Source organism: Anomaloglossus baeobatrachus, chromosome 1, assembly GCF_048569485.1.
Source record: "Anomaloglossus baeobatrachus isolate aAnoBae1 chromosome 1, aAnoBae1.hap1, whole genome shotgun sequence".
Lineage (NCBI taxonomy): Eukaryota > Metazoa > Chordata > Amphibia > Anura > Aromobatidae > Anomaloglossus > Anomaloglossus baeobatrachus.
The window spans coordinates 488,794,782-488,810,654 of NC_134353.1; the positions used below are offsets into that span (position 1 = coordinate 488,794,782).

Genomic DNA, 15,873 nt, shown 5'->3' on the forward strand with positions numbered 1-15,873 from the left:
CCACACGTAGAAATGTTCATTTTTCTCCAGCAGCACGGGTGTCACACGAACCGCACGGATGTGATCCATGTGACATCAGTGTGACATGTACTGGAGAAAACATGTTTCTGTGAAATAAAATGATTTTCTATACTCACCTTCTCCAGCGCTGCTGTCTCTGCCTCTGCTGTCACTTGTTTCCAACCTCCGCTCAGTATGCTCATCGGATATTCACTGCATCGAGGACCGGCAGCAGCGGGGAGTCAGCAGGGCCGGAGACCGCAGATCGGAAGACATCAGCACCACGGACAGCAGCGCCAGGGACAGGTGAGCAGAAAGTTCCTGCTCTCCGTGTGTTATCATGGATAGCACACGGAGAACACTCATTTGCCAAAATCACGGCACACGGAGGGCCATACGCACCTTTTACATGTTTGTGCAAAACGTGTGTGGTTTCTCACGGACGCATGAAAGAGGCCTAAGGATGATTATATCTTAAGACAGATGCAAGGAATGCAGTTACCACAAAGCAACAACTTACAGCCCACTCCTCAGACAAAAGTGAGTGGCAGATGATTAAATAAAACCCTTCTTGTGTGTAGTATTGCTATCTTGCCTTATCTAAGCAGCTGTACAACAAAGCAGTCAATAACTAGCCCAATCACTAATAATAATGAGATGACTTTGTTTATTCTGTTTGGGTCTGTACAACAAAGCTAACAAGAGAACAACAGAAAATAAAAGCGTTGATCATTACAATGGTACTTGTCAAGGGAGGGCATATATTTCACACAGCATGTGAACATTCAGTTCTGGAAGTTAAAGGGAACCTGTCATCAGAAATTTTGTAATAAACCTAAAAGATTCCCCCTTTGCAGCTCCTGGGCTGCATTCTAGTAAGGTTCCTATTGTTCTTGTGCCCCCTTTCAGACCAAAATAAAGACTTTATAAAATGGTACCTTTTTACCTTTTTGTATTCAAATCTTGATAATGGTACACGGGGGCGGGCTCTCTGGTGTCCGTTATTCTGCCTCCTGCCGCTTTAGGCCGTCCCCCATCGTGCAATTTCATACCTCAGGAGGCCGCCCAGACTATGTACGTCGGTAGCTCCTCTCCGCGTCTCCTCCTGATCGTTGGTGTCCTGCTCCGCTCCTCCCATCTATTTCCTGATCCAGGGCAAGATGGGAAAGAGGTGACGTGAGGTAAGCTGGCCAGCGCTTGCGCAGACTGGTGGAGGCGGCGGTGAAAGCGCGAGCACGAGATTATGGGCGGGTACTTGCTGATGAAAATCACAGCGCCGCCCATAATCTCGTGCCTGCGCAACACATCACCAGCGGTCACACTGTGCACATTGCACAGTCCCACTAGAGTGGCACGGCGCATGCGCGAAACCTCGGACGCACTGGGCGGCCTCCTGAGGTATGAAATTGCGCGATGGGGATGGCCTAAAGCGACAGGGGGCAGAATAACGGACACCAGACAGCCCGCCCCCGTGTACCATTATCAAGATTTGAATACAAAAAGGTACCACTTTATAAAGTCTTTAATTTGGTCTGAAAGGGGGCACAAGAACAATAGGAACATTGCTAAAATACAGCCCAGGAGCTGCAAAGGGGGAATCTTTTAGGTTTAGTACAAAATTTCTGATGACAGGTTCCCTTTAATGTACTGAAAACATAAAAATCTGGGTATCTTTGACAACGCACCAGTTTGTGATGGAATGGATCAGAGCATCTCTGCAGAAAAATTGCTGGTATTATGGGGATGTCTCTAGTTTACCGTGAGTATCACCAAAGTGGTCTAAGGAAGTAAATTTATTGAACTGTAAACAGGGTCAGAGGCACCTAGGGATTATTTGATGTGTCTGGAAGACTAGTCCTAATCCCACAGAAGAGCTGCTGTAGCTGAAATTGCCATAACCGAAGTAACTGATGGCTGTGATAGGCTTCAGAATACAAACACCTTCAAAAGTGCCTAGATTGGGTATATGAGCATTGGAACTGGATCATGAAGCAATGGCAGAAGGTGACATGGTTGAATCATGTTTTCTTTTTACATCATATGTAAAGCATGGTCTTGTGTAATAGGAAACAAAGTCTACAGATTTACTTGTATTATGTATAATGTAATGTATATAATTTTTGTTTACAAGGATTTTTATGACTATTGCTTTACTTTGACAGTAGAATAGAGAGCATAGAACATTGTGTCTAATTTTACAGGGAACTGTTCCAGTTTGACATAATGATAACTTACTCGCTATATACTGAAAGGGCATGCAACTTTCTAATTTACCGCATTGTATTTCAAATCCTCACTGTTTCCAAGGTCTGTGCTTCGGTAACTAAAACATTCTCGTAAATAGAGTCAAACAAAAGTTGAAAATCTGTACAGATCAAAGATGCTTCAAAGCTACATTATTTTTTAACTTCTGTTAAAGGGGTATTCACAAGATATTTAAGTTATATACACTACAGTTCAAAAGTTTAGGGTCACTTAAATATTTCCTTATTTTTGAAAGGAAAGCACATTTTTTTTTTCAATTAAGCTAACATTAAATCAAACAGAAAATAGACTATACATTGCTAATGTGGTAAATAACTATTCTAGCTTCAAATGGCTGGTTTTTAACCCCTTCACGACCGGCCAACTTTGCGCTTTCTGGGATTTTTTTTTTTTCGCCATTCTTCTTCCAAGAGACTAATTTTTTTATTTTTCAGTCAATATAGTCATGTGAGGGCTCTTTTTTTGCGGAACGAGCTGTACTTTTAAAGGAAACCATGAGTTTTAACATATTGTGTACTGGAAAATGGCAAAAAAATTACAAATGCGGAAAAATTACAAAGAAGTGCAATAGCACTATTGTTTTTGAGATATTTTATTCACTGTGTTCACTATATGGTATAACTGATGTGTGGGTGTGATGCCTCAGGTCAGTGCGAGTTCGTAGACACCAAACTTGAATAAGTTTACTTTTATCTGAGGTGTTAACCCCTTCACGACCATGGACGGATATATCCGTCATGGAGCGTGTCCCGTTTAGCCCCGCCCCCTGCCGCGGGCAGGCGGCGGCGGTCGGCACACATATCAGCTGTTTTCAACAGCTGACATGTGTGCCTGCTAGCCGCGGGTGGAATCGCTTCCATCCGCGGCCATTAACCCCTTAAATCTTGCTGCCAAAGTCTGGCAGCAAGATCTAAATGCGCGCGGCCATGTTTTTTACTTACCGCCGCCCCCACCTGAAGTCACGTGCGTGATCACGTGACTATCGGTGGTTGCCATCGTAGCACAGGGTCATGTGATGACGCCTGCAGCTATGATGTTTAACTTTCGTTTTCCCTCGGCACGGAACAGAGGGAAAAAGAAAGTGACTGTATCTGCTGTTTACAGCTGTATAGCTGTGATCAGCAGATAGATAATAGCAATCGGATTGCTGATCGCTATAGCCCCCTAGGGGGGGCTAGTAAAATAAAAGAAAAAGTAAAAAAAAGTTTTAAAAAATTAAAAAAACCCTAAAAGTTCAAATCACCCCCCTTTCCCCCCATTGAAAATTAAAGGGTTAAAAAATAAATAAATATACACATTTGGTATCGCCGCGTTCAGAAATGCCCGATCTATCAAAATATAAAATCAATTAATATGATTGGTAAACGGCGTAGTGGCAAAAAAATTCCAAACACCAAAATTACGTTTTTTGGTCGCCGCAAGTTTTACGCAAAATGCAATAACAGGCGATCAAAACGTAGCATCTGCGCAAAAATGGTACCATTAGAAACGTCAGCTCGAGAAGCGAAAAATAAGCCATCACTGAGCCATAGATCCAAAAAATAAGAACGCTACGTGTTTCGGAAAATGGCGCAAAACGTGCGCCACTTTTATTGGACAAACTTGTGAATTTTTTTTAACCCCTTAGATACAAGTAAACCTATACATGTTTGGTGTCTACAAACTCGCACTGACCTCAGGCATCATACCCACACATCAGTTTTACCATATAGTGAACACCGTGAATAAAACATCCCAAAAACTATTGTGCCATCACACTTTTTTTGCAATTATTCCGCATTTGGAATTTTTTTGCTGTTTTCCAGTACACCATATGGTAAAACTTATGGTTTCATTTAAAAGTACAACTTGTCCCGCAAAAAACAAGCCCTCATATGGCAAGATTGACGGAAAAATAAAAAAGTTACGGCTCTCAGAAGAAGGGGAGCATAAAACAAAAACGCAAAAACGAAAAGTGCCCCGGGGCTGAAGGGGTTGAAAAAAAATCTGAAGTTTGTCTGAAAAAAGTGGCGTACGTTTTATGCCATATTCTGTGACCCGTAGCGTTCTCATGTTTCGGGATCTATGGCACAGTGATGGCTTATTTGTTTGTGTCTCAGGCTGACATTTTTAATGGTACCATTTTTGCACAGTTGCTATGTTTTGATCGCATGTTATTGCATTTAGTGCAAAATTTATGACAACCAGAAAACGTAATTTTGGTGTTTGGAATTTTTTTGCCGCTACGCTGTTTACCGATCAGATTAATTGATTTTATATCTTGATAGATCGGGCATTTCTGAATGCGGCGATACCAAATGTGTGTATATATATATTTTTTTTTTTAAATTTTTTAAAACTTTTTTACTTTTTTTTTTTATTTTACTAGATCCTCTAGGGGACTATATGGATCAGCTGTCTGATCGCTCTTCCATATCTGCTGATCACAGCTACACAGCTGTAAACACCAGATATACTCATTTCCTGTCTCACCCAGCTCTCGGCTGTGTGAGGCAGGAAGTGAGTCATGTGAGCTACAGGAGTCATCACATGACTCTGTGCTACCATGACAACCACCGGACGTCAGGTCATCATGTCACGTGACTTCCGGTATTGGCGGTGAATAAATGTTTACTGCCCGTCGCGATTATAATGGCACTGTCACGTCTTGACAGCGCCATTTAAGGGGTTAAAAGGCAGAGGCGGATAACGATTCCACTCGTGCCTGGCAGGCACAAATCTCAGCTGTAAAAATCAGCTGATATGTGTGCCGATCACTGCAAGCTGCTTGCAGCAGACCACGGGCAGTAACACTATGACTGCTAGGACGTAAGATTACTGCTCGCGGTCGTTAAGTGGTTAATGCAGTATCTACATAGGTGTATAGAGGCCCATTTCCAACAACAATGGTACATTGTGTTTGCTAACTGTGATTTCCTACAACGGTGTGTAGTACTCCCTTCAGAGGAGAGCACAAACATGCTCTAACCAGAGTAGAAAGAGAAGTGGGAGGCCCCGCTGCACAACTGAGCAATAAGACAAGTATATTAGAGTCTCTAGTTTGAGAAATCGATGCCTCACAGGTCCTTAACTGGCAGCTTCTTTAAATAGTACACGCAAAACGCCAGTGTCAACGTTACAGTCAAGAGGTGACTCCGGGATGCTGGCCTTCAGGGAAGAGTGGCAAAGAAAAAGCCATATCTGAGACTGGCAAATAAAAGGAAAAGATTAACATGGGCAAAAGAACACAGACATTGGACAGAGGAAGATTGGAAAAAAGTGTTACGGACAGACGAATCGAAGTTTGAGGTGTTTGGATCACACAGAAGAACATTTGTGTGACGCAGAACTACTGAAAAGATGCTGTAAGAGTGCCTGACGCCATCTGTCAAGCATGGTGGAGGTAATGTGATGGTCTGGGGTTGCTTTGGTGCTGGTAAAGCGGGAGATTTGTACAATGTAAAAGGGATTTTGAATAAGGAAGGCTATCACTCCATTGTGCAACACCATGCCATACCCTGTGAACAGCACTTGATTGGAGCCAATTTCATCCTACAACAGGACAATGACCCAAAGCACACCTCCAAATTATGCATGAACTATTTAGGGAAGAAGCAGGCAGCTGGTATTCTGTCTGTAATGGAGTTGCCAGCCCAGTCACCAGATCTCAACCCTATTGAGCCTATTGGGGGAGCAGCTTGACCGTATGGTACGCACAAAGTGCCCATCAAGCCAATCCAACTTGTGGGAGGGGGGAAGCATGGGGTGAAATATCTCCAGATTACTTCAGCAAATTAACAGCTAGAATGCCAAAGGTCTGCAAAGCTGGAATTGCTGCAAAGGTAGCAAAGTTTGAAGGAGAAAATTATTATTTCAAGTAAAAATCATTATTTCTAACCTAGCCAATATCTGTCAATATATTTTCTATTCATTATGCAACTCATTAGATAAATAAAAGTATAGACACAAAGGCTCTGATGTGTCAAAGAAGTCTGGCTTAAATTACTATGAAAATTCGCAAGATTTTTCTGAAGCATGGAGCTGCTCAAAAATTGAGCTGCTTTTGTCATTTTTACGCCAGTTTCTCCCAACTCCTCCAAAATTTGAGCAATTATGGGGGCACGACTGTCACGGGTGTGTCATGCTTGACAGACAGTCCTATGGTGTCTGGCTGTAGAAGGTTACAGCATTTGGCTACACAAACTGCTCCCTGACATTCTCTTCTTCTCTTCTTTGGGTTAATCCCTTTCCATTTAGGACTCTGTGGATTTCCTCACCTTTCAGCTGTTAATCATCAGCACTTCCCTTGGTGTCCTTAAATACTCTCACCCCCCCTTGGTCTTTGCTGGTGATACTTATATTCTTATACAGGCCTTGGATGCAAGCAGTTGGCTTGTATCCATCTGAAGAAACATAGTTGTCCGTTGCTGTACATCTCCCTGAGTCATCCTGGAGATAATTTGTTCATGTGCTTTCCCCTGTGTGTGCTCCCTGTGTCTTCTTTAAAGCTTAGTGGGGTTGGCTAAGTACTCATCCTATCCGATCCCTACCAGGGCCCAGTTCTAGGGTTAGTCAACGTCAGGTATCCTGCTCCATGCATAGGTGCAAAACCTATCTAGGGTGGTCAGGAGAGCCAGAGGCCAGTGGAAGGTTTGGTCAGAAGGTCACCATGTCCGCCTTCCCTAGACACAGGGTTTCCCTTCCCTGTCACCGTACGCGTGGTACGTCCCCATACCTGGCGTAACATCGGCAGGGCGTGATGCCACAGTGCTTCTAATTCTTCATGATGAGCTTTGGATTACTTATTCCAGAAATCTTACTTCAGACAATGACTGGAGTAAGATTTTGGTGTGGTGCACACCACTGATCAGACGCTCCTGATTCAGTAAGAGGCGTGGACCTTTTAATGAATCTGGCGCGTCTGACTCCAACACACCCCATCATCAAGACTAACAGATAAATCTGGTGTTCTGTAACCAGCAAGTGTCTTGAAGAAGCAATTTTCAGCAGCCTGGAATTTATATACTTGTTTTACAAGACATTCAAACAAATCACAGATTTACAGTTTACTGATCTATTAGCTGGGTTTACACATTACATAATTGCCGTGCTGTTGCGTAAGATTAGTTGAGCTATGGTATACGCCCTACAATTGTGTAACAATTGCAGACGAAGACTGTTTTAACCAGCCCTATTGAGAAATTGCATAAAAAATGCATCTGAGTAATGACATGTTTTGAATTCTCACTTTCAGCATGCTCTATCCATTGTGTAGTTTACCAACTATAATCCAGTGGGTGAATTCCATAGTGAAATCACCACACAGATTTGCAGTTTAGTTCCAGTCTGTACATTTTCCATTTTATGCTTAGGGTACATGCACAGAAAACAGTCCTGTTTTTCCACGGATGCATCCGTGTGACATCCACATCCGTTCCCTTCCATTCTGTATATGGTCCGGGTGCCATCCGTGTGCCTTCCTTTTTTTTTGCAGACCGCAAAAAACGGAAGGAGGGTTACATACAGTCAAAAGCTAGAAAGATGGATAGCTGGTTAGATAGATAGATCGATAGATAAGAAAGACATATTTCATGTGGCACTTAAATGTGTTTAGCCTTGTACTTAGCCAAAAAATAAATAAATAATTTAAAAAAATTATGTGGGGTCCCCCCCAAATTGGATCACCAGCCAAGGTAAAGTGGACAGCTGTGGTCTGGTATTCTCAGACTAGGGAGGTCCACAGTTATTGGACCTTCCCGAACCTAAACATAACAGGCCGCGGACGCCCCAGAAGTGGCGCATTCATTAGATGCCCCAATCCTGGCGCTTCGCCCCAGCACATCCCATTGCCCTTGTGCGGTGGCAAACGGGGTAAAATATGGGGTTGATACCAGCTGTGTAATGTCACCTGGCATCAAGCCCTGACATTAGTGATGTCACGGCAGAAACCCTACATCACTAACCCAGTCAGTAACAAAAAAGATAGATGACAAACTAATTTTTATTTGAGAAAACACTCCCCAACATATTACCTCTTTCACCAATTGATTGGAAAGAAAAAACAAATCCAGGTCCGGCTTAATCCAATAAGGGGGTCCCACGACGATCCATACCCACTGTCCGAGTCAATGAAGAACAGAATGTTCCACATTGGCTGGGAGAGCAGTGCAGTGACTGGAGCTAACATCATTAGGTCAGGCCAGGTCACAGCAGTGGATGACAAGCGCCGACGTCATGAGGTTAGCTAGGTACATTACCTGTGGTGATGAACTCCGCTGAAGTTGTGACGTCAGTGCTCGTCACTGAGTTCAATAACTGCTGCGTTGTCATGTGAAGTATTTCGAGCTGCCCGTGATGTCATCACTAGTCACAACCTCAGGTTACTCGCGAGACTTGAGGTGATATCACTGCAAGTATGGAAGTCAGTGACGTGTGTTGACGACACGAGTTCAGCGGACTTCATCTTCACAGGTAATTAACTTTTCTAACCTCCTGATGGCAGCTCTCGTCGTCCCCGCAGCTGCTTGCACACAGCTGCGCGAACAGATGCTGACACATTGCTGTGTGTGCAGTTGCGGCGCTGGTGGGGGGAGTGCAGGGGAACCGATAGACGGAAGCCACACGGAAGTGCTTCTGTGTGGCTTCTGGGAATTTTGCAGACCCATTACTTGTATTGTTTCACGGTCCGCATTTGCGGAACAAAATAGGACGTTCCATAATAACGGAACAGACATACGAACACCGATGTGTTTTTTGTAGGAACTGATGCACCCAGAAGTGCTTCTGTGTGCCATCCGATCCTACACAAAACACATTGAAAAGATGGTCCTGTCTGTATATCCACAAAAAAGAAGGAACTGACCAGGACAGACGGAACGGTCCTCTGAATGAGATCCAGTTTGTTCTGTATTCTGCAGTTTTTTTGTCTCTGACCATTACAATTTCTTCTGCCTATGGAGTGGTAAAAGTCATATAGTATAAAAGTTGGAGCAGAGTAAAAGTAAAGTAATTACCATGTGGTTCCTCCTTTTCAAGAGTATTTTAATTTGACATTTTCATGTATTGTGGCTCTACTTTTCTTTTATTGATCTTATGTTACGTTGTGCTATGTTACTTTTTGACTTTCACCACTGTTTTCAGAAATTGTTGGCGGCATCTTGGAACCTGATGACAAACTCAACATCTTGTTCCCTGTCTGATTGAAGATGTCATTTTTATGCAAAGCATACAGTGTTCTTGCAAGTACTACATCTCCAACGTTTCTCCGTGCTAGCTTATGATCGCATTAGGTCAGGCTTACCAAGTGCAGTTTGTGAAAAAAGTAATCATTCCTTTGGATCCATTCCAGGCATGGCTACTGTAATTGGGATAAAAATAATTCAAAACTGCACCAAAGTGAATTTGACCTAATTATTAAGGGGACTAAAGTATAAGACGTTACTTATCTGGTTCTGAGGACCATTTCTATAAGGTGAAGTATCTACAATAATCAGAAATAAAGAGTCTACTACAATTCCAAAATTCATTCTTACATCGAAATAATGAAATGTAACAATGCAATGAGTATATAATACACACCACTCGGGCAAAGATCGCACCATGTTGCTGCTACATCGCACCATAATGTAAGTGGATGACCACGCTGTGACTAGTAATTCACAATGCTAGGTGGGAGAAACAGCGCAATGGGTTTTATCTAAGAGAAAAAGAAATGTAGATGATCATTTGTGCTCAACTCAAGGGAAGAAGAAAGGCATATAAATGACCGCTGCTGTAGATCCATTGTAGATCCACAGGCTGAAAGAGCTGATAAGCAGGAGAGAGGGATGATTAGTGGTTAATCCACACTGCCAATCAATAATGATGCTGTGTGTTATTCACAAAACGTGCATTATTGATTCAACGTGTTTCGAAGCTGCCTGGCTTCTTCATCAGTAAAATGAAAAACCACATTTGATTTTTCATTTTCATGATGAAGAAGCCAGGCAGCTTTGAAACGCATTGAATCATTAAACCACGTTTTTTTAATAGCACACAGTATCATTAGTGACTTGCAGCTCTGATTTAACAACTAATCATCCTGGTCTTCTTGCAATTTACAATGGCATACTATGCAGAAAATCCAAAGGCAACTTGCTGGTCACAATGCAAGCACATGACGGTATACTTATGTGTCCACCAAACTCCAAGCTAATTGTTTGGACCAATACATCAAATTGAAAGGGGCTGTTTTCCTTGTTACAAATCAAGTAGCCACACACAGTACTTTTTCTGCTCATAATTGGCTATATCTATCTGCGTTTGTAGCAATTTGTCTCACGTATTTAATAATGAGGAATTTACTTTTTTACTGCCATTGAAATTTGACCCCCTCTGTATTGCAGTTTACTCCGCGGTGCGGAGGAGATTGGACTTCGTAAGCCAGTGAAAGCAGAGTTTGGAGGTGGAACCCGTGTTTTCTCCTGTGAAGAGGACTACATTTATCAGAATATTGAAAATGAGCTACATTTTTTCACATCTCAGGTACATTCTTGCCATGTATTTAGATGGTGATACTGTAGAACAGTAGATAGTGACATGTCTGTCCTTTGATATTTATTTACATCATGTTCAAATATACCGTATTTTTTCGTTTTTTAAGACGCACCGGATTATAAGACGCACCCCAAATTCAGATAAAAAAAAGGTGAAAAAAAATGTGGTCCGTCTTATAATCCGGTGGTGTCTTACCGGAGGGGGCTGCAGTGGTGGTGGAGCGGAGTCAGAGGAGGCAGGGGCGGTGGGTGTCCCAGAAACTGTCAGCTGTGCTGGGGCTCGGGATGCGGGCGGTGAGGGCTTCAATGCAATAGCGCCCAGAGTCGGCGCAGATTGAGCTCTTGTCTCAATGGCAAGCCAAGATCTCATCTGCGCAAGCACCACCTCCGGGCGCCATTTTTCTTAAGTCTGATGCTGGGAGATCAATGGGCCGGAGGAAGCGCGTGCGCAGATGAGAGCTTTAGCTGAGGTCTCCATAGCTCCATCTGCGCACGTGCTGACTTCGGGCGGCATTATTTGAAGTCCTCACCGCCCACCCCACAGATCCCTTCCAGCCACCGGAGACCTCTCTCAGCTCCCCCAGCACCAGCCTCTGGAGACCTTGCACAGCCACCGGAGACCCCACACAGGCCACCGCAGACCCCGCACAGCTGCCCCAGCACCAGCCGCCGCAGACCCCGCACAGCCCCCCCAGCACCAGCTGCCACAGAACCCACATAGCCGCCACAGCACAGTGCATAGCCGCCGCAGCATTCCCCTGGACTCGTGCGAACCCTCTCCACCACACCAGTAAGCTACATTCAGATTATAAGACGCACCCCTCACTTTCCTCCCAAATTTTTGGGAGGAAAAGTGCATCTTATAATTTCGAAAAATACAGTAACCAAAACTGTGTAAGTTTAGGGCCAGACAAATCCGTGAGCCCGATGAACAATGAGACCAGAAATGTATTACTAGATTTATTTTTCTTTGATATCTCCAAAATGTCAGTCTTTTCTGATCTTCAAAATTTCACAGCTGGTCCTGTATTTGTTTTTTTATACATGAGTTGCTGATTTAATAGCTACATTTTCTGTTTATTTCTCCAAGCAGCTTAAAAAGTTCTTAATTATCTTGGGTCTACAGTCCCTATGCAATTTATGGCCCTGATTCATCACGATTGGCATTGTTCACGCTGGTCCCGGTTAGGAGGGGTGCTAGAGTCAGACACTGCACTGCTGATTCATTAAGAACTGCATGCCTCTTAATGAATCCGTTGTGTTGCACAGGTGGCATGCGCTTCCATGTGCACTTTGATGTGCGCTTCTCCACAAATCTTACTCAACAATTTGTGGCTTAAGCGGGCTTTACGCGCTACGAGATCGCTACAGCGATCTCGTTGGGGTCACGGATTTTGTGACGCACATCCGGCCGCTGTAGCTCGTTGTGTGTGACTCCTAGGAGCGATTTTGGATCATTGCAAAAACGTCCAAAATCGCTCCTCGTTGACATGGGGGTCCTCTCCCAAATATCGCTGCTGTCGCTGGGGCGAAGTTGATCCTCGTCCCTGCGGCAGTACACATCGCTACGTGTGACGCCGCAGGAACGAGGAACCTCTCCTTACCTGCCACACGCCAGCAATGAGGAAGTAAGAAGGTGGGCGGGATGTTCGTCCCGCTCATCTCCGCCCCTCCGCTTTGATTGGGCGGCCGCTTAGTGACGTCGCTGTGACGCCGATCGAACCGCCCCCTTAGAAAGGAGGCGGTTCGCCGGTCACAGTGACGTCGCCGAGCAGATAAGTACGTGTGACGCTGCCGTACCGATAATGTTTGCTACGGCAGCGATCTTCACATATCGGCATAACGCTAGGGGCGGGTGCTATCACGCTCGCCATCGCTAGCATCGACTAGCGATGTCGCAGCGTGTAAAGCCACCCTTAGGGAATGCCACCACTCGTCATGAGTAGGGGATGCCATGCCCCCATTCCGCCCCAGCTGCCCTACTTTGTTGAAGCTGGGTGAAAATAGCGTGAAAATAGCATGATAACGCCACAATTTCAAAGCTTTACACACCAGAATTGTGTCATATAAGCTTTGATGAATAAGACCAGGATCCAACTCTTAAGATCGCTTCATCCTCTTGTTCAGTCATTATATATGAAGTTACTTTTTATTTTAATAATTACTATTCTTTTCAGTGTAACTATAAATGTTGTAACAAATTTTCATACTTCCATGAAGTGAAAAAAGGATAATTTTGTGTAGCTTATTGCATCAATGTATGTGGAATTGTTACTCTACACTAGATAAATTACTGAGCTTGTTCTGTAGAGCGGTTGCAGTGTTATTGACTATGCATTCCTGCAAGATGTTAGGAAATCTATCACTCTAAAATTCTGTTCATCTGTTCATATCTTTGTCTTTCCATCGCACCATGATCACCAACGGCGCCCAAAGGACCGCACTGACTTCAAACGGGTTCCACCAAATTAGGATTGGATGCTGTGAGCATAGCCTGAGTGCTACAGTAACATTCACATTATCTTTCCTTTCATTTTTAAGGAACGTCAGAGCATCATCCGGTACTGGATGGAGAACCTCAGAGCAAAACAAGGGGAATCTTTGCACAATATCCACTTCCTGGAGGGCCAACCAATCAGTGAGTGAGCGCCTCTACTCTTCTGCTTGGTGTAAAGCTGGCCATATTGTCGGCCAAACGTTTGTTCTACTGGCAGCTATCTCTCCTGATCCACCATACTCAAGACCAGGCTGAGCGCTCATATATTTTAAAAGGCGAGAGAAGAGAATGTCTCTGCCAGACATTATTTCTCTGGCATCACAACTGTTGCAAAACAGAACCACATATCTTTCAGGAGTGATTGAGGCATGATATCCAGCATACCTGCTCCATGCCTTTCAGGAGATATATCCTGCATTGGCGAATATAGCACACACAATACTGTATTGTTTATGCATTGTGTTCAAAATAGGATAAAACCCGTTTTTTTTATTGGCTATCCATCTAATTCTATGGGGATTCTCTGTTCCTGCTGATGGGGTTGGAACTTTTCAAATATTTACATTTTCCAACACTACACTAAATTAAAGGGATTGTCTGTTGTTTTTTAGAAAGTTCCTCAAAAATAAGCTCATCAGAAGTTATCCTATTGGTGATTACCAGTTGCAAATTGCAAGCAAATGTGGTAGCTTATGCTGAGGTTTTCTGGGTCCACTGGCACAGACAGGGAAGATAGTTGCGAGATACCGCTGCCCGCCAACTGAAATTCTAAAGATAAATCCTTATCCTTAACCTGAGCCAGCACTACCATGCTCGGGTTCTCTATACTCGTAACAACTAGTGATGAGGAAGTACTACCGTGCTCGGTGTTTGTAACAATCAGTTATGCAGATGGGTGCGATTCGAGGACCCGAGTATAACAGAAGTCCAATGGGGAACGCAAGCATTTTTCAGGAAAATCTTCCAGAAATATGCTTGAGTTTTCCATTTATTTCCATGATGCTCAGTATTCAAGTCTTGCCCATCCAAGCATTAACTGTTTGTTACAAGTACCGAGCACCTGAGCATGGTGGTGCTCGCTCATCACTAATTGTTACGAGTACCGAGCACCTGAGCATGGTATTGCTCACTCATCACTACTAGTTATAAGTACCTGAGCATGGTTGAGCTCACTTATCACTACTTGTTATGAGTACCAAGCACCTGAGGATGGTAGTGTTCATTCATTACTACTCGGTACGAGTACAGAGCACCTGAGCATTGTAGTGCTTGCTCATCACTATTCATTACGAGTACCAAGAACCCAAGTATGCTAGTGCCCACTCATCAATACTTGTTTCGAGTACCGAGCACCCAGGCATGTTAGTGCTCATTCATCACTATTGATTACGAGTACTGAGCACCCGAACATGGTAGTGCTTGCTCATCACTACTTGTGACAAATACCGAGCACCCTAGCATGGTAGTACTCGCTCATCACTTCTCGTTACAACTATCGAGCACCCGAGCATGGTAGTGCTCGCTCATCACTACTTGTTACAATTACCTGAGCATGGTAGTGCTCACTCATCACTACTCATTACGAGTACCAAACCCCCAAGCATGGTAGTGCTTGCTCATCACTACTCGTAGTATTGAGCACCGAGCATGGTAGTACTCACTCATCACTAATGCTTATCAATGTGCACTGAGTTCTGCCTAATTTCTTCACCCTGGTGTTATTTATAGTGGATATGCATGCATGTCTTGGACAAATAGGGTAGGTTGTGTGTTATTATAACTTTTGTATTTCTTCACTCCTTGACTTCCCCTATTAATGTATGTTCCTCTGAATTTGGGGAAACAGTGTTATATTTATGGCTGTATTTATTTAGTGAATATAGTAACCCCAGCACCCCTAGATACATGTAAAATTAGTTGCCCCTTTCAACAAATATTTGGGATGTATAACTGAAGAACAAGATGCATATATGTGGTATATAATATATAGTCTGCCATTGCTGCTGGCTGTGTGCAGCGTGTTATGTGAGGACCTGTTGTTCCTTAGGGCTTTCAGTCACAGTTTCTGAATTACAGATCCACTTTATGCTACTAAATGGAGTGACCATGTAGGCAGCACAGCAGTAGCCACATTCACGGCTGACTTTCTGCCATGAAACAACAGTTTTCATTTTATATAAATATCTTTTATTCATACAATCCTTTAAGCTTGTACTTTTTCTTTTATGAATAGTGCATGAGTTAACCGCTATTTGTACTAGTTCCGGGAAAATATGAAAAAAAACCCACGAATATCAGCTTAGGTAAATTAGTTTTCTTATGAAAGGCATTTATGCCATGTCATTTTAAATACCAGAAGTCTGATTATCCTACAGCTAAATCAAGATCACTCGCCAGCAATAGGAATGATTGTGGGAACGTTGTCTAAGGGTACCTTCACACTTTAGCGATGCAGCAGCGATCCGACCAGCGATCTGACCTGGTCAGGATCGCTGCTGCATCGCTACATGGTCGCTGGTGAGCTGTCAAACAGGCAGATCTCACCAGCGACCAGTGACCAGCCCCCAGCCAGCAGCGACGTGCAAGCGACGCTGCGCT

At 43.6% G+C, this 15,873-nt stretch overlaps 1 protein-coding gene across 2 annotated transcripts in view; it reads left to right on the forward strand.

Moving 5' to 3' along the window:
• Nucleotides 1–15,873, forward strand: part of ANO8 (anoctamin 8) — a 210,786-nt gene that overhangs the window by 103,102 nt on the left and 91,811 nt on the right. For both annotated transcript variants that reach the window (XM_075315516.1, XM_075315525.1), the window contains exons 4-5: nucleotides 10,629–10,767; nucleotides 13,320–13,416. In XM_075315516.1, the coding sequence (XP_075171631.1) occupies nucleotides 10,629–10,767; nucleotides 13,320–13,416 (236 nt within the window). The remainder of the gene's footprint in view (nucleotides 1–10,628; nucleotides 10,768–13,319; nucleotides 13,417–15,873) is intronic.